General features: G+C 44.1%; 1 protein-coding gene across 1 annotated transcript in view; it reads right to left on the bottom strand.

The window, feature by feature from the left end:
- Window positions 1–21,641, bottom strand: part of Ptprt (protein tyrosine phosphatase receptor type T) — a 1,080,054-nt gene extending 1,058,413 nt beyond the window's left edge. The window contains exon 1 of the mRNA XM_051187222.1: window positions 21,417–21,641. Coding sequence (XP_051043179.1) covers window positions 21,417–21,516 — 100 coding nt within the window. The 5' untranslated portion in view covers window positions 21,517–21,641. The remainder of the gene's footprint in view (window positions 1–21,416) is intronic.
- Window positions 21,642–22,003: the final 362 nt, after the last annotated feature.

Below are 22,003 nucleotides of genomic sequence, written 5' to 3'. Positions count from 1 at the left end.
AAATTCGTTGTGTGGAAGTTATGATAGTGTCATCAATGTCCTTTAAAGTATGTCAGTAGAGAGCAGAACAGTGTCCCCTTGATTAAGGAGTCTGGAGCAAGCCATCCTCCTATCACAAGCGCTATGGATCTGTTGGTTTCTCTGCATTTGGCTCACTGGAGATTTTTATGTTTCCCCAGTGTTGAATCTCTGGTCCTGATTTTAAAGATTTCGCACTTTCCTCTATCACTACACTTGGCCTTGGGAGAATGAAACTGGAAGATACATTTCCAGCATTTCATGCGTGTCCTTTCATTTTGTTTCCCTTCGCAATTGAAGCCATCTGACCAGTAACCAATTGCAGCTAAATAGTCCACACTTTCTGTACGTCTGACAGCCTCCATCTTTGCCTCGAACATATTACCACGAGTACCTGCGTTTTCACATTTCCATTTTCCACTCGTCTTTATCATATAAGAGAAAACTGAAAGAATTCCAATCACAGCTGTGCAGACAAAGGTGGTAGGGGAGAAAAACCGGCCTTGTAGTTGGCAGACATCAGAGTACAATGGCTTCAATTGGTTTTGTAAAGTCCAAATTCAATGCTGCCGGGGAGACATGAATGAATAATGGGGAAAAGTGCAGCTTTCTCCAATTCTGCCTCAGCTCTTAGCTAACCCCTTCCTACTTCGCCTCTAGTCCCCTGAATTCCAGCAGCCACTCTGGAGCCTAGTATGACCTTTGTATCCATTTATTCTGTGCCTTGATATCTTGCTATTCAGCTTAGACTGTTGGTATAGCTCCAGTTAACCCCCTCCCCCCCCCAGCAGACAGGAACTGCCACCATGTCAGTCAACCCAACAAATTCTATACTCTCAAATGCCTGTTGACATCCTTAAAATCCAACAGCTTTGAACCCTTCTGAGACTGGAGCAGATCAAAGCTTGTTTCTGAATCTCGACTCCTTTCTCTGTTCTAAGAAATACCAATTACTTCCAGGTTATGGTGATGCCAAGAGAAAGTTGCATATTTCAAAGCCTTCATAAGATACCTAAGTAACTTCAGCAAGGGTATCAGGATAGTCCACTCCCCTCTTTGAGTCTTCTTATTACATTTCAATCTTTCGTGTGCCTAAAGAAGCAAAAGCTTTTGTAGCAAGGGTCAAAAGTATGCTAAAGGAGGTCTTGAGATGTGAGTCTATGGAAGGAAGGCTCCAAGAAGGCCTCCAATGATTACCTAACATTCAGCACTCACAATATTCTAATACCCTTCCCTTCAGTGTGCAATCGACAAAGAGATAGCTTCTAACAAGTTAACATAGTTAATGTGATGGGGTATCTTTTCTGTTACTTCCAGGTGGGGATATAAAGCCAGATGCTATCTTAGAGAGGTCCCTGTGGCAAGGAACTAAAGATGTCATCTAGATAACAGCCCCAAGGAACGAAAGTTCTCAATCAAGAAGCCTGCAAAAGAAATTTGTGTAGCCATAACTCCCCAAACACAAAAGCCATTCCTTCCCCAGTGCCTCAGATGAACTCATAACCCAGGCTGACACCTTGAACAAAGCCTTGTGAGACCCAAAAGCAAAGGACCCAGGTAAGTTATTCTCAGATCACTCACTGGCTCACAGAATTGGGACATGATAAATGTGTATTAAGTGGCTAATTGGGTAGACTTTGCTATGAAGGGACATTAATGAATACAGAGTTGAAACTGTCATTTTAATTTGGATTTCTCAGGTCATCCCATCTAGAAGGCATGATGTCAACTTTCTCAACACCTCTTACTGCACCACCATAGGAGTGCAGGCATTTAGAAGGTTGGGAGATGCAACTCAGCTGACAAGAATCCTTGTCTAGCACCCACAAAGCCTTCCATCCTAACACCACAAACCCAGCTGTGGCAGCTCAAGTCTATAATCTCAGCACTCAGGACACAGGCAGATGCTCCAGGAGTTCAAGGTCATTCTCAGTCACATAAGAAATTCAATATGAGATCTTGCAAAAGAAAGAAATACTATTTGTTGTTCATGATGGGGCTGTTGCACATACCAACTTACAGCAGCTGTGATTGCATGCACAAGACCTACACAAGATCAAGCCAACAGAAATCCCAACATAGGCAGGGTAGGGGCACGTGATATCCCTCCCCTAGCTGAGATAAAACCAGTGGCTGCTGGGAGAAGAGTGAATACAGCTAGATGCTGGAGGGTACTCATGCACCCATATCGCACAGGCAGCACTGAGTATATTCACAGGGTTAAAGAGAGAGAAAAGAGAGAGAGACAGAGACAGAGGCAGAGAGAGACATGGTGAGAGACACACAGAGAGACATGGAAAGAGAGAGAACATGAAGTAGGGAGAGAAAGGAGATTTGGGAGATGAGAGAAATCAGAGGGGAGAAAATGGGGAGTGACTTTGTGATCAACACATTATATGTCTGTATAAAATTCTCAATAAAAAATAATTTTTTGCACATTTGAAATATATTGGAGACTTATTTCATTTTAAAAAAAATCTCTGCATTAAACCAATCTGTAGCTCTTTCTTGCTAATAGCATCAGCTGCCAAGTCTTTCCCTTTGATGCAAATGACAAAGAGAAACGTCAAACTGTTTCACAGACATCTCTAAGTCGAGAGGCAGAGGTCATGACAGAGTGGTCTGGTTTGTGCCACACCTAGGGTGCAGTTCAGTAGTTCCACACCAAGGCTTCCCCAGACCATTTGAATCACAATGACATCAAGAGACAGGAAGTGTCCTCTAGCAGTTACCACCTCATCGCCTGCTCTCCAAACATCAGGAACTGCTAATATGAATCTCCCATGGAAAATAAATATTATTTTGAGCAGAGACCCTAAGCTGTAAACTCACTCCCCTGATGAGTTAGTTCAAGTAAAATTTTCAAACAGTCAGAAGGAGAGAAGACACTCTCGTTGTCCAAGGAAACCGATCCAGCCAAGCCCAGTGAGCATGTGCTGGGACTATGTCTGGATGCCACCCAGATTCCCTGCTCTCTCCCTCCGACTTACACTCCTTTGTGCATCTTCTCTTATTACTACTCACTCATCTGCTATGCCTCCATTCAAACTATTCCTATGAAAACTTGACTCTCCAACAACAGAACACTCTAGAAAGCTACAGTTTATCCTTTAAATCTCTTACTCCTCCAAACACTTGGATCCAAGGTCTTGAGTTTGAAGACATCATGTCAAACACCAGACAAGCTATGTCGGAAAGCCATTTAAAATGACCACATACTTCCTATGTAGGAAAGCCATTTAAAGTGACCACATACTTCCCTGCCCTCTTCCATGACATAAGGGGGCCATAATGTGTACCCCAGGATCAGGGCCCAAATGGCAAGTCAGAGTCTTTCCAACTCTAACCTCCCATAAAGCCTTGGGTTGGTCCCTGTCACTGAAGACTTAACAGCCATCGAGAAAAGCAAGGATCTGTATGGGATGACACGTCTAAAAGTGAAACAGTGTAAAAAGGGATTGTGGGAATTTGACAAAGTAATTTAGTCACTTCTGATAAGTCAAGGTTAGAAAATGAGTTTAGAAGTTCACAGCTGTTTTCTTTCCCTGACACTATGGTCATGACTACCAGGATCTCGGCAAAGTCATAAGGTGGGGCCTTAGGGGCTTAGAGAAACACAGCCATCCCTGCCCACAGAGCCAGCAGCTCTGGCTACTTAGTTTATTGAAACATCACTACTGTGTCTTTTAGTTTACCTCCTCTTGTCTAGCAATCAGTCTGTCACTCCTTTTATTTACCTCCCCAGTAAGCCTGTTCCCTAGGGACAGCAGGTCACCCCTCCTTTTAAACTCTCTGAGCTCAGGGAATCAGGTAAAAACTTACTAAAAGTTTCTAATAAAACAAACCACTGGAGGAGAGTCTGGGACAGAAAAGACAAGAGGTGTCTGTGTGTTTTCAGCATCTCTTTGGCCATTTTCTAGGCTCTGCCTGGTGCAAGAGAAGGCAAGTCTCTTAAACAGCAGGACTCTGGAGAAAATAAGAAAGGAGTTTTGAAGGGGTATCTGGTTACCAATTACTATTCCCAAATAGGACCATGCCTGGTACCCTACCAATCCAGGCACAGATCTGCATGTCAACATACATCAGTGAGACATGGCCACATCTGTATGTCAAAATACAAAAGTGAGACATGGCCACATCTGCACATCATAGGAAATACACACTTATCATGATCCTAATTTTTACACTGTCTACTCACTATTTGACATCTTTACATTACACTCACAATCATCCAATGAGGAAAGCACAAGTACCATCATTTTCTGATGAAGAAATTAGGAACTCAGGAAAAAAGGATAAATTATTTTTCTAAGGACACATAGAGAGAAAGAAGGATGATAAGAACTTCAGTCTAGATGGGGATTAAAATGTCTCTAGGGATTGTGGGGGGTCTAACAAATTTTCCTAACAAAGAAGAGTGAACTCAGATCTATTCATGTCATTGAGATTTATCATCTAATTTCTGAATTAATTACCAATTCATTATAAGATACTATAACCACCATAGATACTATCCCATGCCAACTATTTTACATGCATCATCAAAACCCTCACAAATCCCCTGCCAGCTGGTAGAATCTCTGACAGATACATGGTAAACCGAGGCTCAGAAAGGTACAGTAACTTGCCAGAACACATACGGACTTCATTCTGCTCTGTCTGACTCCATTGTCTATTCCCTTCCTAAGATGCTGGGTGACCTGAGATAAAATATATTTAAGGCCAAACTATTCCTTTACGATGCACTTGATCTTTACAATCCAGAAGAGTCTTTTGAATCTTGCACAATGTTGAAATGTAAAGGACACTTCCCTGTAAGTGGATAGACTGAAGCCCAGGTTTGGCCAGTGAACAGTCACCTGGGAGAGTACTCCTCATAACTAAGAGAATACTGGGCACACTTCTTTGGGGTGGTGCAGCTTCAAAGGGATTCCATGAAAATTAAGTGGGACACGGGGTGACACAGACACATTGTGCCATGGTCTCTAGTACATGTTGGGGTATTTGAGGTATTCTTTCTACAAATCATCAATTATTTTCTTGCAAAAAAAAAATGGAAACACTACTGAGGATGTTTGACTGGGTAGCTGTAACTAAATCAACTATTACTATAAAGGACAGAACACGTGATCTTCAATTCCAGTCTGAAATCATGACTTATTCGCCCACAGTAAGGAATTGTGGACGGCACAAGAAATAAGCAATGAATATGACAAAAGCCCAACCCTCATGGCGCATGAATTCTAGGAGAAATAATTACAAAAACAAACGCTAAGACTAATAGGCCAATTATTTCCAAAGTGCTATGACTGAAGACAACAAAGCTGTCTGGATCAGCGGTTGGGAGTATGACACACCTACAAACCAAGAGGCACATAAATGGTCACAGGTCCCCGACATTAGATGATGCATTGTTGCCTTCTAGGCCAGCAGCTTTCAAATTTCCATCAAAGTCACCTTGAAGAGGGGAAGGTCATTTAAACACAACTGGCTGAGTTCCAGCCTACAAGTTTTAATTCAGTAATTCTTGGCTGAATCCCAAACATCTGAATCTCTGGAAAGTTCCCACATGAAGCTGACACTGATACCTAGGGACTGCCACTGAGAAACACTGCCATGTGAAGAAAACCAGAGAGGCTGGAGGGGAGCAAGACGAAGAATCCACTTTGCTCCTCCCACCTGACAAGCTCCTTTCAGTACTCCCTACCTGAAAAACTCAGAGACCATATAGAGCCCCAGGCCTCAACCAGGAGGCCAAGCAGCCAGTCACTCATGCAGCCTCCTGAATCTCGGGGCAGTAGGAAGAGGGACTCCACTAGGCCAGCTCCTTCCTGGCCCAGTACCTCAGCATCTCTTCCAGGGTCTCATACCCTCAACACAACCCCCATGAATCATCCCTTTGACAGTCTCTTCAGACACTGACATTAAAATTTGTTTTCCTTTAGTAGCAAAATTTTCAGAAATGAAAGAAAGCTATTTTAAATGCAGGCCAAATATCTGATAATCTTTTTTGGTTTTTTACTCATAGAAATATGACTATCACATGCAATTTTAAGATATTACATAGCATGAGCATGGTGGTCACTTTAAACAGAATTTGGGACCTTGAAATAGGCCTTAGTGTAACTGGCTCACCATTTATACTTAAAAAAGTTCTAATTTTTATAGACAATTAAGGTCTCATATCTTGGGAAATACTGCTATCCTAGACAAACTGTGCAGCGGTCTGAACAAGCATGGCTCCAATAGGCTCGTACATTTGGATGCTTGCGCCTCAGTTAGTGGGACTATTTAGCAAGGAGGAAGAGGTTTGAGCTTGTTGGAAGAGGTATGTCACTGAGGGTAGGCTTTGAGGTTTCAAAAGTCCATGCCATTCCTGGCTGGCTCTCTCTACTTTCAACTTGTGGATAGGGTATAAACTCTCAGCTACTGTTACAGTTTCATGACTGCTTGTCTGCTGGTATGTTTTCTTCCATAATGGCCATGAACTCATCATGGAAACTTTGAACCCCAAATTAAATATTTTAGTTTATAAGTTGCTTGGTCATGGTATTTTGTCACAGAAATTAAAAGGTAACTAAGACAAATGGAAACAACTGGTCAACCTAGGAATGTTCTTCTTGCTGTTTCTTACAGTAACAGGGCTCTGCTGAGTTCCCAGAATCCATAATACCACCAAGAATGAACAGAATTTACTGAGCAATTTCCATGAGCCTTGCCCTCTGCTCAGCACTCCGTCTGTATCGCCTCAGGGATCTGTCACCAGTACCACTGACAGGTCATCACCATTAGCCTCATTTCATAGATGACCAGAGGGAGATGTTTGGAGGACTCAAAGTGGTCAAGGTCATCATGTATGATTGAGACAACCATTAACTGGAGCCCAAAGTCAGAGCTCTGAGCTGAGCCTGCTCCTTACACACCTGTGCATTCCTTCTTAAGGGAACAGATGGGCCATCTGCATGTGACCCAATTCCGCCAAGAAGACTCATCCTGGAACTAAAAGACATATTAGGGACCATGCCTTAACCTTGTGGTCATAGTGCTGAAAGTGAGAGGGGATCAACCTGTCCTTTATTGCCAGTCTACAATTCAAGAGTCAACAAGGTAGGGAAGAGATTGGGCATCTGTAGAAAGTCAGAGATAAAATTCTGCAGGACCTCTCATCTCATAATTGGAGACTTTTGCAGAAAAAGCTGCAAAACTCAACACTAGTTATATCTGTGACCTCAAAGGTAACCCTGCCTGACGGTGTAGCGTCAACTTCACCTTTGTTTAATTGTAAGAGTAATCTCCTGTCCAAGAAAAAACACATTTTTCTAGACTGTTGGATCTGCTGGAGAGATCCATGAGAACCAAAGGCCATAGGCTGGGACTTGGGGGCATAGCTACCCTCAGCTACAGGGCTCCCCAGATAGAATCAGTGATATACCTGACTCAGGATATGTGAGGGATCTGTCTGTGAAACTCTTCACTATTAAGGCTAGAAAAGTTTCTTTTCTTCTTGCTGTGACAAAATATCTTGACCAAAAGCAAGGGGACAGTTCATGATGATGGAGAAGCCAAAGTTGCAGCAGCTTGAAGCATTGGTATGCATCTCATCCACAATGAGGGAAGAGAGAATAATGAACGTCTGTGTGCTCTCACTTTCTCCATTTCCCACAGTCCAAGAGCCCAGCCCAGTGAATGGTCCTGCCTGGAAACTAAGACAGTTCATTCTGCTTATCTGTACCTTTCCCCTTCACCCTTACCTTCTGAAACTCAAATCCAGCTCTCCTATGATTCCAAAGGAGCAAGGCTAGCCTAAGGATGCGTGAGGAAATGGAATACAAAAGAACCTGATTATTCTCAACAATGTGGATTCACCAAAACAACCATGGTCTTAAAAGACAAATAAACAAAAAGAAAAGCATTTTTTAAAAGACCAGAAAGGTGTAATCACTTTAGAGAAACAGGACTTCTTGTACAAATAACCTCCTCTCCCCCTTACTTTTTACTGCCATAAAAATCTTCAGTACCACACTGTGGTTAGGAACCAAGATGCTGACATGAACTGATTCATGGTCAAATTCTTGATTCTCCATGAAATCAAATTTCTTATATAATATATTGGAATACCATGCCTTTCTGATGGGATTATAAAATGTAAATGGCATCCTAAAATTCTCCCCAAAAATATTCCATGGAAATTTCTAAAGGCAGGCTTTCCATCCAGGAATTTCAAGTAGACCTAATTTCCCCCTTAAGGATTAATCTAACACAGCCTGTGCATAAAGTAAAGGAGAAAAAGAATGTAAATGGATAGCTACAACCAGATAGTCCAGCCTTGAGTCACTTGAGCTCAAATCCTGACTCAACCACTTGCTAGCTGGGTGATCTCAGGCTCAGTGTTAATGACTGTGTTCTTCAACTTGGATCATAAATGTGCCCACATCAGAAGACTGTTAAGGAGAGGGGTAAGTGACAATTAGTACAGTCCTTGGCAACTGCCTGGCTCATTCAAAGTACCTGAAGTATGCAAGAGTGTCAGCACTCCCTATTTGGTAGTCATTTCCCCTCCTGCATTTATTCCCAGGATGTTCTCTTTGAATCCTTCTTACTCTGAGACACATCTGGTGCACCTGTGTTTTTCATAACTTTTGAGTCAGGTCCCTATTATTATCACTCTATCATCCATCATTTCACCAAAAGCTTTGACATCTTGTGTTTTCTACTTTCCATTCCAATAGAAGCCAAGTGCTCTTCTCTTCTGTACACTTGGACTGGTTAGAAGTCTTCATCCCAAGAGACCCAAACCCCTACTGTCACATTACACACTAGCCTGTTCTGATGGAGCTGCAGCTAGAAATGAACAAGCCTGGGAACATTCTGTTTCATGGTCTAGTCCCAGAGACTTCATAACTCATTCTCTTTGAGGGGGAAAAATGAATAGCATCAAATAACAAAACAGTTCAATAGGGAAAAAAAGATAGTTTTTTAAAGATACTTCTATCAAAGACCTTAAGTGATTTAATTTTTATGAAAAGGGTATTTTCTATAAAATCCTAAGGTCAGGAATATACAACTATAGCTCTTAAATATGTGGGATTTGAAGCGCTGGAGTGATAGCTCTGCAATGAAGAGCACTACTGTTCTTCCAGATGACGCAGGCTGGGTCCCAGCACCACGTGGAGGCTCACAACCATTTATAGCTCTAGTTCAGGGGATTCAATATCTTCTTCTGGCTTTCTTGGTGCAACACAAAAGTGGTGCACAGGCATGCATGTGAGCAAAAACATTCATGCACACAGAAAATAATTTTTTAAAGAAAATTTAACATGGAAGGTAAGCCAAACATAGTAGTTTACATTTTTCATTTCAGCACCTGGGAAAGAGAGGATCACAAGTTCAAGACCAACAGGGGCTACATAATGAACTCTAGATCAGTCTAACCTACAAAATGAAATCCTTTCTCCAAAATAAGCTGGGGTGATGGTTCTATTGGTAAAATGCTTCCTACACAAGCATGAAGAACAGAGTTTGGTCCTTAGCACCTACCTTAAAAGAATAAATCTATCTGCAATGGTGTGACCCCCGACATTGAGGGGATTGGAGTAGAGGCAACAGATCCTTGGAGCTTCCTGGACAGCTGGTCTACCCAAATCTCTAAAGTCCATGTTCAAGGAGAAATTGTCTCAATAAATAAGGTGGAGAGCAACTCGGGAAGAAATTCAACATTGACTCTAGCCTCCATGTACACATACGCACACATGCCTCCATATGTGCATATACACACACATACACACATGCACTTATACACATGAGAGAGAGAGACAGAGAAAGAGAGAGAACATAACAGAAACAAACATAGAAGTCATCAGTCAGGTCATTAACAGATGCAGAAGCTGCCTGACTTTATAGCATCCTTGAACACTGAAGAGACTGACTCAAAAAAGCCTCATTAGGGTCCATATGATCCCAGAGATAAAGGCTGTCCCATCTGCTATGTCTAAAGGATAATGACATCTGTTCTGTTCCATGGAGGTCCTGAGAGAGAAGTGGGTCCAGAGAGAAGACAGCTGTTGACCCTCATGACCCCGCCCCCACAGACTCCCATGAACTCCTACTCAACAACCTCCATGTGTCCACAGCAATCTCTGCTTCTCTCCTGAGCTGATGCGGTCATCCTGGAACCCCCTGGGAACTCCTCATTGCAACCCTACAATGAGACTCTCTACATAGGGCACAAAATCTGAATTGATTTTTGAAAAGATGATTGGAGAAAACTGTAAATCCTTATCCACTGTGGGTTACTAACAGATCTTGAACTCCACAGGTATCACTTCAGACTCACTTTTCTTGCTGTGTAAGTGTTATGACTAGGAGTTAGCATGTGCATGAAGTGCCCTTGCAGGCCAGAGGAAAGCATCAGATCCCATGAAACTGGAGTTACCAGAGATGTGAGCTGCCCCCTATGGGTTTGAGGGGGAGCGAAAATAGGGCCCCCTGCAAGAGAAGCAAATACACTTATCCACTGAGCCATCTCTCCAGCCAGCCACCCCCAGTATTGCCTCTTAAGAGACTAATTTCAATCTTGAGCTATTATGAAGGAAAGTGTAATTAACACCTATCTTCTTCCCCATCAAAAAATTATCAACTTGTTTTTGACAAACTATTTTGAATATAGTTTACTTTCCAGAAAGAAATAGAATAATACAGACAAAGCCAAAATGCCCTTAGCTAGTATCCTACTTACATTCCTTCCCTGTCTAGTATAAGGAAGGGGTAAAGACACCCATCTTCTTCTAATACTTCAATTATCTTAACACACTTCAATTATTACTATGTATCTGATTGTTTCACCCATAAGATAACCTCTGTTTTCAGCTCATGGGAGAAGGTATTTACCTTGTAGATGCCGAGTTTGATCAAAAAACCAGAAGAGCCCATTGTCTATAATATTCCTTAAATAAATGATCATATCATTGCCATAAAATCACCCAAGATACCATTGTAAAAAAGACAATGGCATCTGGGTGGTGATGGCACACACCTTTAATCCCAGCATGTAGGAGGCAGAGGCAGGCTGACCTCTGTCAGTTCAAGGCCAGACTGGCCTACAAAGCTAGTTACAGGACAGCCAAGGCTACATAGAGAAACCAAAAATATACAAACAAACCGGCAATAGCATAGCTAAACACTGGCTGCAGCTATAATATAAACAGAACTCACCCAGTGCTGACATCATGCATCATTTATAGTTATACATGCCAGAAAAGGCCAAACTAAGGTAGACTTCACCTGTCTCAGATTCAGTGGACACATGACTTTTAGGAAATTATTAGATGGAACTTAACAAAGAACTGGTAGAATTTTGGTAACAAGTACACAGATTTGGTCATACAGTTCTAAAACCGTGCTATTGGCACCTAAAATAGACTGACTGTTGTAATTTTTAAAAGCTGCATGCAAGAGAAAGACACCATGGGACAGAGCTTTGGTGGAGGGCTTTTTTTTTTACTGGGGGAAAGTAAATGGGAAAGGGGGAGGGGAGAAGGGAGAGTGGCCTCTGCGGACAGGAATGGCAGAAGAGAAGAGGCAAAGAGAGATGCAGGGGAGAGAGGAGAGACAGGCAGAGAAGCAGAGGGGGGATGGGAGGTGGCCAAGGCCCTTTTAAAAGGGAATGTAGTGAGTGTGCACCTGAGGTGCTCTTAGTGGCTGCAGCTGAGGGCATATCCAGTCCGAACCCCCAAGGACAAGCATGGCATAGATGCCTGAATACTAATAATGACACAACAAAGAGTAAACCCTAATAGCCAGCTGTCCATCAAGAACCACTATTGTCAAAGCAGGAATTAATGAGATAACATGGCTAAAACATGAGAAATGTCATAGGAGAAGCTGAGTCTGGTAAAATTTCTCTGCTGTCCTCCATCTAACCACTGGGACCAGTATGGTTTAAAAAAAAAAAAAAAGTCTGAGCCTAAGGCAGTGAGCACAAGGCAAAGTTCCTAGACTCTTCTATGTGAAATAAAACAAGGAGTAGGAGAAAGGATCTCCAAAAAAAAAAGCTAAAGCCCTACAAAGAGATGTTTGAGATTGGAGCCCAAAACCCATGGGTCATAAAGGATGCTCCTCGGTAAACATCTGGGAAGGTAACCTTGGAAGGAGGAGGTAACTAGGACCCTGGTTCCCCAAAAAGGAGCAGATGGTCAGCTTTTCTTCCAGGAAAAATGATAGCTGTTAAGGTTTTCAGCTGAGAGGAAATAGAAATAGGATTGAGAAATATATATTTGGAAAGGTAAAGACAATAAATATAAGAAACTTGTTCACTAATTCACTTTAAAATGACTCGGGTTATGGTTTTCAACTAATGAACATTTTAAAATACATGTACAGATTTTATAGGCAATGGTGACCTTGGAACTCTGTGATTGTTCAAATTAGTTGCATTCTGCCACCAAAAATGGTGTCTAGAGAAGGTCAAACCCAGAAATGCTACTTTGCTACTTAGAATAGATACCTTCTGAGTAGAAAATGTAAGCATCACTTGGCAACTCTATCAAAAAAAAAAAATGTGTATAGGACTTGTGGACTTGTGTTTGAAGCTACAGGTTGTTCTGTTGTTCTGTACTCAGATGCAGTTAAGGATTTTTTGCACTGCTAAACTGTTAAAAGCCCTACATTCCCTCACTTGCAGTAGGTTCCACAGTTCCTGAGCAAACCTAATTAAAGTGCCCTCAAGACAACACAATGGAAGCACCAGAAAGCCGGCCTCCTCTTTGCTCCAGGCGAGTTTGTTTAGGGGACCATAACCATCCTCAGAACAGCTAGCTGAAATGTGGGGAGTCAGCTGGCAGCATTCCTGGCTTCTCAGGGGCTCCAAGCTTTGGGGAAATAACTGGTCACCCCTCCTACCCCCACCCCACTTCTGATGTGAGACAGTTTAGTCTTGGCCAGATGTCTTCCCCACACAGCCATTCACTCACTCCCGATCACAAAAGGTAAAATCAAAGAGCTGGTAAACAGACATCAAACAGAAGAAAGGCTGGGTAAATAAATTAAGAACAGCTAAGACACACAGAGCTCAACCAATGGCTGTGAACTCAACACTGATTTGGCAGAGCAGGGCAGCACCCTTGACCCCAGTGTGGCATGTGCAGTTAGACAGGCTTCATGTAGCCACATTCTCCATCCCTAACCTAGATACCATGGAAGCCATATTAGAAGGAGTGTCTCTTCCTTCTTCAGCCAGATTCGGCACAGCTGGAGAAAACACGGAAGCAGTGAGAAATTGCTCTAAAATTCCAGCATCACAAAGGGAAGGTTAGTCAAACAACTCCTGAGAGACATAAAGCGTACGCTTAAGATATCTGAGAACACGCCTCATTTTCTAGTCTCCAGCTGGAAGATAGGAATTACACCTGCCAGCCTCCATAACTATGTGAACCAATTCCTATGATAAATCTCCTGATGTAACATGTGTGTATGTATACATAGGATATATTAGGGTGATGTGTGTTAATAACAAAATTGTAATATGAGAAATAGTAGTTACTGATATTAATATAATTTTAGTATAGTATAATAAGTCATAATTTTAATCTTTAGATAATTTAATATAAATATGATTATATAGTTGATAACATAATTATAATATAATGAATATATGCAAATAAATATTATATATAGGATAAATGTATAGAGAGAAAGAGAGAATTTATCATATAACTTGTAGTACATTCTATGAGTTCTCTGAACCTTCGTGCAGTTTCCTTTCTTTGAGTAGGCTGGACCTAGTTTCTTGCCTCTTTCAAAGGCACACAGTAAAAGTGATGGGATGTCACTTTCAAAATTAGGTTACAAAAGACTGTAACTTCCACCTGGCTGGGGCTCTCTCCTGCCATAGTCACTCAGTCAATCTGCCCAGGCCAGCTGCTGGGCTGCAGGCTGCCCCATACTGAGAGTAGCCCATGTGTGAAGGAATGGCCAGCAGCCTCTAGCACATGAGAAGCTGAGGTTGCCAGGCAGTAGCTGAATCCCAGAACAACGTTGTGGGACACCCAGGAAGCAGAGCCTCCTCCACTAAGGTACAATCCTAGAAGCCCCCATTGACACCTTGACTGAATCCAGTGAGAGGCTGGGACCAGAGGGTTCAGCCATGCACACCACATCCTTCTTGTTGCAAAGAAATGGTAAGACAACAACCCAGCCTGGTACACAGCAGTAAATAATACAGTTCCCTTGTAGGGTAAGACATAGAGTTTTCCTTTTTTCTGAAAGTTTGGCACCCAGCGAACACTTGCAGGGGTCCCCAGCATCAGACTCACACATGAGGGGCCAGTTCCTGGATGCCTAAGGACAAAAGAAACTGTGACATCAATTTCTAGGCTGTACTAATTTAAGCACAGAGTGTGACAATGTGACAAACATTTTAATTAGATTACTAAGTTCTCACATTCAAACCAACTTCAGAAAATCCAAGAGATAAATGATTGTGGGTATGAGCTGTTTAGATGTCTTTTGGATTCCTGACTTTACTAGACGTCTGTTTTCTCCTGTTCTAAACTAGTGTTCAAACAAAAATCACAAATGTGCATCCCATGCTTTGATGTCACCAGGACTCTTTCAATGACACCCAGATGTATGTTTGAGTCAGAACACCTAGAAGTGACCCTGAGATCCAGCCTACTGTCACACAAAAGCAAGGACTCTCAAAGATGTCTGCAGACAGTGAGAAAGGGAAAGATTCACTGTTCCAGCCGTGATCATGTGAGCAGAACAAGTCATCATTGTGGCCATTAGAGGAAGTCAAGACTGTCCAGCATCACATACTTTTGAATTTTTTTCTGCTTGCTAATATGAGTTTGTGTATAAATTCGCTCATGAACTCATTCATCTTTCCTCCATAATGAAAAGACAAATGAATGGCCCTCATGAGATGAATACACCACTACCTGCCATGCAAGAGGGATGACTCACAAAGACAGGTTCTGTTCTCATGACCATTTTCAGACCCAATGGGACCATAGAGGAGAGAAGCGGAATCTGGAGTGTTCTGGGAAACAGGCTTGGAGGATGTTGTAAGCAGGACCTGGGGATGAGCTCTGCACCCTGTCTGAGGTGAGTTTAGGATGGCAGGAAGGTAAGGACCAGTAAACACTGATTTCAGATCAACATGTGAGTCAGGCATGGTGGTACATGGGGAAGTACCAGAAAAGAGATGTCTCCAGCTTGGATTATATAGCAGGACCCTATTTCCAAAAGCAGGGGCTGGGGAGGTAATTCAGTGATTGAGTACTTTGCCCAGCATGTGCAAGGCCCTGGGCTTGATCCCCAGAACACATACACACACACAAACACCATTCTTCTAGAGAGTTGATGGAAGCCCCTAAAAAGATAGGCAGAAAATCAATATGGAGCTTGCTTTTTCAGCTCTATAGCTGTTCATCTTGGCTGGAAACCCAGGGACCAAAAAGCACTACACCTGTCCTTAGCTGGTGAGCATATATACTTCTGCTAAACTGCCACATCCTTGGCTTAGGAAGACAGGAAGTGCTTGAATGATTATTTCCCCCATTGCCCAACTCATATCCTACTACCAAACCACGACACCTACAAATCGCCAGCATCTCCACTGTCAGTGGGCACTGCCAAGCTGTATTCAAAGAGGCTACTTCAACCTTCACTACTCAACAACTCATAGAGCCATCTAATTGCTTGGGTTCTTTACCAGAACTTGATAGCTTTAAATATTTTAACTGTTGCCAAAGTGATGAGTAAGGAGGCAACTAGTTCCGAGATTAAATTCATATTAAAGAGACCAAAAGGAACAAGCCTTGCAAATATCCCATGCAGCCAAGTGTTTTTGGAAACCAACGAGAGGGAGATGAGCCATCATCCCCTCGGGCACCCAGTGGCATTCCCAGGTCACAGATGTGGAAGCAGAGAAATGGCTCTGGCTCACACCACACACTTTAGACAATTGGAAAACTCCTGGCTTAACGATTTTATTCCACAACATTCTGCCCACTATAAGTATATCATCCTAACATCTGCTAATTCCTAGAGTTGAACAATCGTGACCACCTCCTGGTGGTCATATATTTCCATCCTTCCAAAAAGTTCTCTCACATGCACTCACTGGAAACCCTGCCCTGTGCCCAAACTAGGCAACCAATGTTCTCTGTCTCCATGAGTTTGGCTTTTCTGAGCCTCTCATACAATATGAAAGACATCTAGATGCTTTAACTTGGCATACAATTTCTGATATATGTCCCCACATCTATCTGAAATTCACTCCTTTTTATTAGTAGCAATATTCAATTAGATGGATTTAGCAGTTGATGAGCATGTGTGAATAATAGAATAATACTCCTGTGAACATTCATGCTCTCATCTTTCTCTGAACTTATTTTCATGGTCAGATCCTAGAAGTACAGGAGGTTTATCCTATGGCAGGTACAGGTTTAATATTTTAAATAAATTCCAAAACTAATTGTCAAAATGCTGTGTCTGATTTTATTACTTCCAGATCACAAGGGAAATTTTAAGATGAATAGTCAAACAAACACAAATGCCTCTACACGCATTCCACTCATGTGCAGAGGTTGGATGTGTGAATGAGACCTTCTTCATTCAACACTCTGGTGTGGGGAACATCCAGTCCCCAACCCTGCAGACCCATGTACATTTATCAGTGACTCCCTGAAGATGGATTCCACGGGGCTCCTGAGCAGCTCTCCTTGTGTATAGACATAGGGAAGGCCAAGTAAAATCACACTGAAATCTGGGGGCAAAACAGGCCATGATGGCCACTATTTTTATTACTCACATTTTCCCCTTCCATCTCTCTGCTTCATTTATTCCAATATATTTGAGATACACTTTCAATAGGTCCACTGGGGGAGGGGGGTTCTGTGTCCAGAATCCTACTTGACCTTCTGTATTCTCTTTATGACTTGCAACTCTTAGCAATAGGCAATAAATAATTCTCATCCTCTTGTTTCTCTCTCTCCCTCTTCTTCTCTCTCTCTTTCTCTCTCTCCCCCACATAAATGTAAGCACTCAGCAAGTCTACCTCAGTTCCATGACCCCACCCAGTCACCCTGACTCAACTGAACTCAACTCTATAAATCAAAGTTTCCCACTGTCCCTTTCAACTGCATCCGATTGTTATTAGTCCTTTTTTAAAAACCCGTGGCTTCCTTCCTCTCCAACCCCACTGGAAGCTATTCTCTCCCCATCCCCACACCCCATCTCTCAGATACCATAAGACGCCCTAACTGTTTTCTCATATTCACACAGTACTGGCCTCTAAACCTGATTCTGTTATGAGTTCGCAACTCCCCTAACACCTGTTGGACATGGCTTGTTTTCATAGCTTTTTTGTTAGTTCCTTGGAATGCCATAGCCTACAACATATTTTCTTAGTCTTTGCTTATTTATCAAACTGGCTTTCCCCTACTGGCCCGGAGCACCACACACTTCATTTCCAGGGCTGAGAAGAGATAGGAACAGAGGCAGGGACAGAGCTGGCCATAAAGGAGAAATGCGTGTGAAAATGTGGGTAAGGAGGAAGCAGTGGTAAATCCACATACTTTAGCATAATAACCAGCTGTATTTTTAAACTGGTGCCAATTAAAGGTCAAAATGTGCTTAAAACTAAACATTCCTTCCACAAGCCCTGGAACAACCAAACTGGCTTAAGTATCACCTGCTACAACTTTTATTTGAAATCTCTTTCTAAAATCAGCAAGGAATTGAGAACTCCCCCCCCCTAAAAAAAAAAAAAAAGAATGAATAAAGGATGGAAAACTGAAAGGCATCATGGAAATCCAGCCATCTCTTTGGTTGTTAGTGCTTACTTATCTTGGCACAAGCATCCCCACCCCAGCTGGGTGCACACAGAAGCACACACCAATGCCAAGGGAGGGAGAGTAGCGGAGTCAGCACCCATTCTGGACCGAGTGCCCACTCTTCTCTCACTCTCCAGGCATCTCCACGCTCAGTCCTTACACAATCCAGTGAAGCGGCTCTAATTACCCTTACTTTGCAGATAAGAAGCTGGAGGTCTTGGAAGATAAACAGCCTGTCCAATTTGGCACAGCTAGTACAAAAGGCAGAAGTGGGATTCAAACCAAGAACAACGTCAGACTCCAAAACTCAGACTCTTTTCTGCAAGCCACGCTGCCTCCCAAACACAACTCCTCTCCCCCTTCCCCATCCTGGTTGCTTTGAGATTCTACAATCTCTTCATCATCATCAATAAATATTTATCAAGGACCACTGCCTACATAGCAATGCTCTTGTTTCCACAGCAACACGCAGTCAGAGAGTCATGGGAGTATCCCGTGCTTGAAAGAAAGATGCTGTAACGTCCTCTGATCATGGCTGTGAAAGGTGCCAGTTACGCTACTGCAGGAGACACCATCTCAGCCGGCAGTAGGAAGCCTGTGCAAACCGTGCTTAGAACAAACAAGAAGGAACTGAAGTAGAAGGATACAGGTTGTAACCCAAGAAGGAAGTCTACATTTATTTCATGTTTGCTGTTGTTGCCGGAACAGAATCAAAGCCAGGTTTGCATAGTAATTGTTCTTTTATTAGGAAACAAATCAAGCAATCCAGAACACAAAGTAAAATTCAACTGTACTGAAAACAGTTCCCCAGCGGTACCTGGCAGCAATTATCCAGTTAAATGACTACATTGCTTACAACTGCCACCCTGAGTCAGTCCCCTTTAAGATTTGGGTTTAACTCAAAATACTGAAGCTCACTAATAAACAAACTAATTATCCCTTTACCTGTTTATTTCATCATTTACTTCCCTCGTCCTGAATCATGTTTTCCTGTTTACTGGCTATTATTAAAATATTTTTTTTCTTCTTTTACCATAATTCCTCCCTCACCACCCCTAAAAAAATGTGGTGGCTCATGGAAAACACGTTAGAGTGAGGAAGAAGAAAAACTGCCTTTGATGACAGCTTCCGACTCTGACTTTTGGACACAGTGACCAACAGTTACAGCAAAACACATCATCCCTCTATGTCCTAGATGTAAGCTTACAAATGGAAATTGCTTTCAAGACCGGGGATCTTCAGATCAAAGGAATATGGAGAAAACACTACTGAGTTTTAAAATGCATTATTTACTCAGACTTGCCGAAAGTTTAAAATAAGATACTTCAAAAGAAACCCAAGTTATAATCATAGTAAACTTGGATTCCAACAATACCACAGTGAGGAATAAAATAAGAAGATAAGTCCGCTCTAACAAATCGATAGTTGCACAAATCAATGCATTGACAATTACAGATGTTCATAAGGAAAGCCCTGGAAGAATCTAGTTTAAACAATCTAGTTAGCATTAAAGTAGACAGAGGATGAGATATGTATAAAAAAAAGATCCCCATTTCTATAAATGAGGTGGGGCTTAGAATGCACCAAGTCACCAAGACAAGCTAATCCCACTCCTTTAAGGAGACCAGGAACAACGCAGCCGCTTGCTAAATATATGCTATTGTAGCTTTGCAAACGCTATGGGCCCAGGTAGAACCAAAGGAAACATATGGCGTCTTCACAGTCCATTTCTTCACAAACTGTACTCCACGATTGCTTTTCTTCTCCGTATGTTCCGAACAGCAAACAAAGAAAAGGTGCTTCCTCCTCACACTTCCCTAAATGTTTTAACAAAAGGCTGCTGAATAAACACATTACTCATTTAAAAATTGAACCGAAGTTCTATCCCTGAGATGAAAGCAGCTCGATTTGCATTTAACCGTTGTGGACGAGCGCCACCTTGCGGAAGCATGAGGAACGGGCATGCGTTCAGCCCTGGACAGTTTTCCCGGAGCGAGTTCTGGGTTTACAGCTCCTACCAAAAAAGGTCTGATACTCGTGGTGGAATGTTTTCGATCCGGTTCTTGCTGCAGGAATGTGAGTACTCTTAATATGTGGCTGGCCAGCCAAGCCTTGGAAAATAGTTAAATCCGAATCATAAATCATACCCTGGTCCTCAGGACTGCCCCCAAGCATCCTGCCACCTCTCTAACACAGCACACCTAAAGGCAGACCCCAAAGCAAGGGAAGCATGAGCCCTGCAGCATCTTCATAACAGTGCTGCGATTGTCTCTCCCCGGCCACCTCGTTGTCCCTGCCTTTCAGGGACATCAAAAAGAGTGTCTTCCTCGCCCAACTTCCCTGGCACGGAAACAATCCGTCCTTTCCCGAACATCCTGTGTCCAGTTTGCATTTTAACATCAAGCCAGGGAAGAAAAACCTAAGACATTTCCAACGGAATGGTACTCTGGAAGGTCTTAAACTCAAACGCAGCCTATTTAAAGACCTTCACTTCAGCAGGTTCTCTGTCTTTCCTTGCTTTCTTCCTCCCCTGATTTCTAATGTGAGCACAGCTGTTGCTTAGCAATCCAAAAGGAACCCTTCCCTAAGTCCAGCGGACTTGTCTCAACCTGCCTCAGACCCTACAACATCAGTTCAATGTGGTCACTGGGAAACAAAAGGTGCTAAGAAACTTGGAGGTGAATTTGAACTTGGAGGCTTGTCTACATTGCCTCCCCGCCTTTCCTTCCCTCCTTGGGGGACTCCAGAGTGGAAGCCCTTCCAGTGGGGTTTTAGTGATCAGACAGACTGGTCTGGTCTTCTCAGCTCGGGACTGGTCTTCTCAGCTCGACTCACCAAGAAAGCTCCAGGACACACTCTGGGGAACTAGCTGCCTGCCTGTGGGCAAACCAAAACAGTGTCCCGAAGTTTTCAGAAGCCCACTAGCTCATTGATCAAAGCCACTCCACTTAAAGGACCATAGCAGGGTATCCATTGCTCTGGATAGAGCTTCGAGGTGAAATGGGAGCTTTGCTGTGTGGGTCACTCACAGAAACACTCCCATGGGAACCTCCACCGGTTAAGGGCAGGCTAAGGGAAACAGCGTGATTAGAACAAGACTGGATGATCTTCAGTGTCTCGGAGGAGAAAGGAAAAGCCACCGCCCTGGCATCCTGGGCCTGGTAAGGACCTGTGCTCCCCACTCCAAGAGCGCGCACAGCCGGAGAGGCCGGGGTGATAGTGCTCCCCGCCGGGAGAGAAGCAGTGCCTCATCCCGCCGCCCCAAAACACTCGAGTGACAGGTTCCGACAAGTGGGAGGCAGCAAGTGGAAATATTCGCAACAACCGCGGAAAGTTACTCCCGCCCAGGGGTGGGGGGAAGAGGCTAGAAAGTAAGGCGATTAGGGAGCCAGTGGGGACCTAGCGCAAGACCGGGCATGCCTGGACGCAGCAGCTGTGTCCGGAGTCTGGGATGGGACTTGAGCCAGCCAGCCGCAGCATCTCCTGGCCATCCTACCCAACTTTCTCTCCCGAGGCTGCGAGGAAGGGCGCGGGGCCCGTGGAATCCGCGGGCGCACTCACCTGCGGCGTTCTGCGCTCGGGCACCGGGCAGCGGCGGTCGCTGCAGCCCCAGGAGCAGAAGCCGGAGCAGGCAGAGGACGAGCGCGCCGAGGCTCCCCATCCGGGCGGCGAGCGGCTCAGCCCCTTCCCGCGGGCTCCGGGGCCGGGACTCGGGCGGGCGCGGGGCGGCCCCGCATCGCCAGCGCGGCTGCAGGCAGTGCGCGCTGCTGGGCTCCCGAGGCTGGCTCAGCTGGGTCTGCGGGAGCCGGCGCCGCTGCGCTCCGAGCCCAGGCGCGGCGCGAACTGAGGCGCGAGGCTGGGCGGGGGCGGGACGCGGGGGCCGGGGGGCGGTGTCCCCCGAGTCCTAACGCCGCCGCCGTCGCCGCCGCCCGCCCGGGCGCTCCGCCTCGGCCGCGCACACACACCCTCGCGCGCACGCCCGCGCCTGGCACACGCCCGCGACTGCCACTCGCGGGCTCCCCCACGCACCCTCTCCCTGGCTGGCCGGCTCGGGGCCGCTCGCGCAGTCACGCGCATACACACATCGCTCTTGCACCCACACGATCCGCGGGGTACTCGCCGCTTCGCCCCACGCCACGCCACCCAGC

This window comes from Phodopus roborovskii, unplaced genomic scaffold, assembly GCF_943737965.1.
Source record: "Phodopus roborovskii unplaced genomic scaffold, PHOROB, whole genome shotgun sequence".
NCBI classification, from domain to species: Eukaryota; Metazoa; Chordata; class Mammalia; order Rodentia; family Cricetidae; genus Phodopus; species Phodopus roborovskii.
The sequence above is the reverse complement of the archived record's forward strand: the minus strand, read 5'-3'. Positions and strand labels throughout refer to the sequence as shown.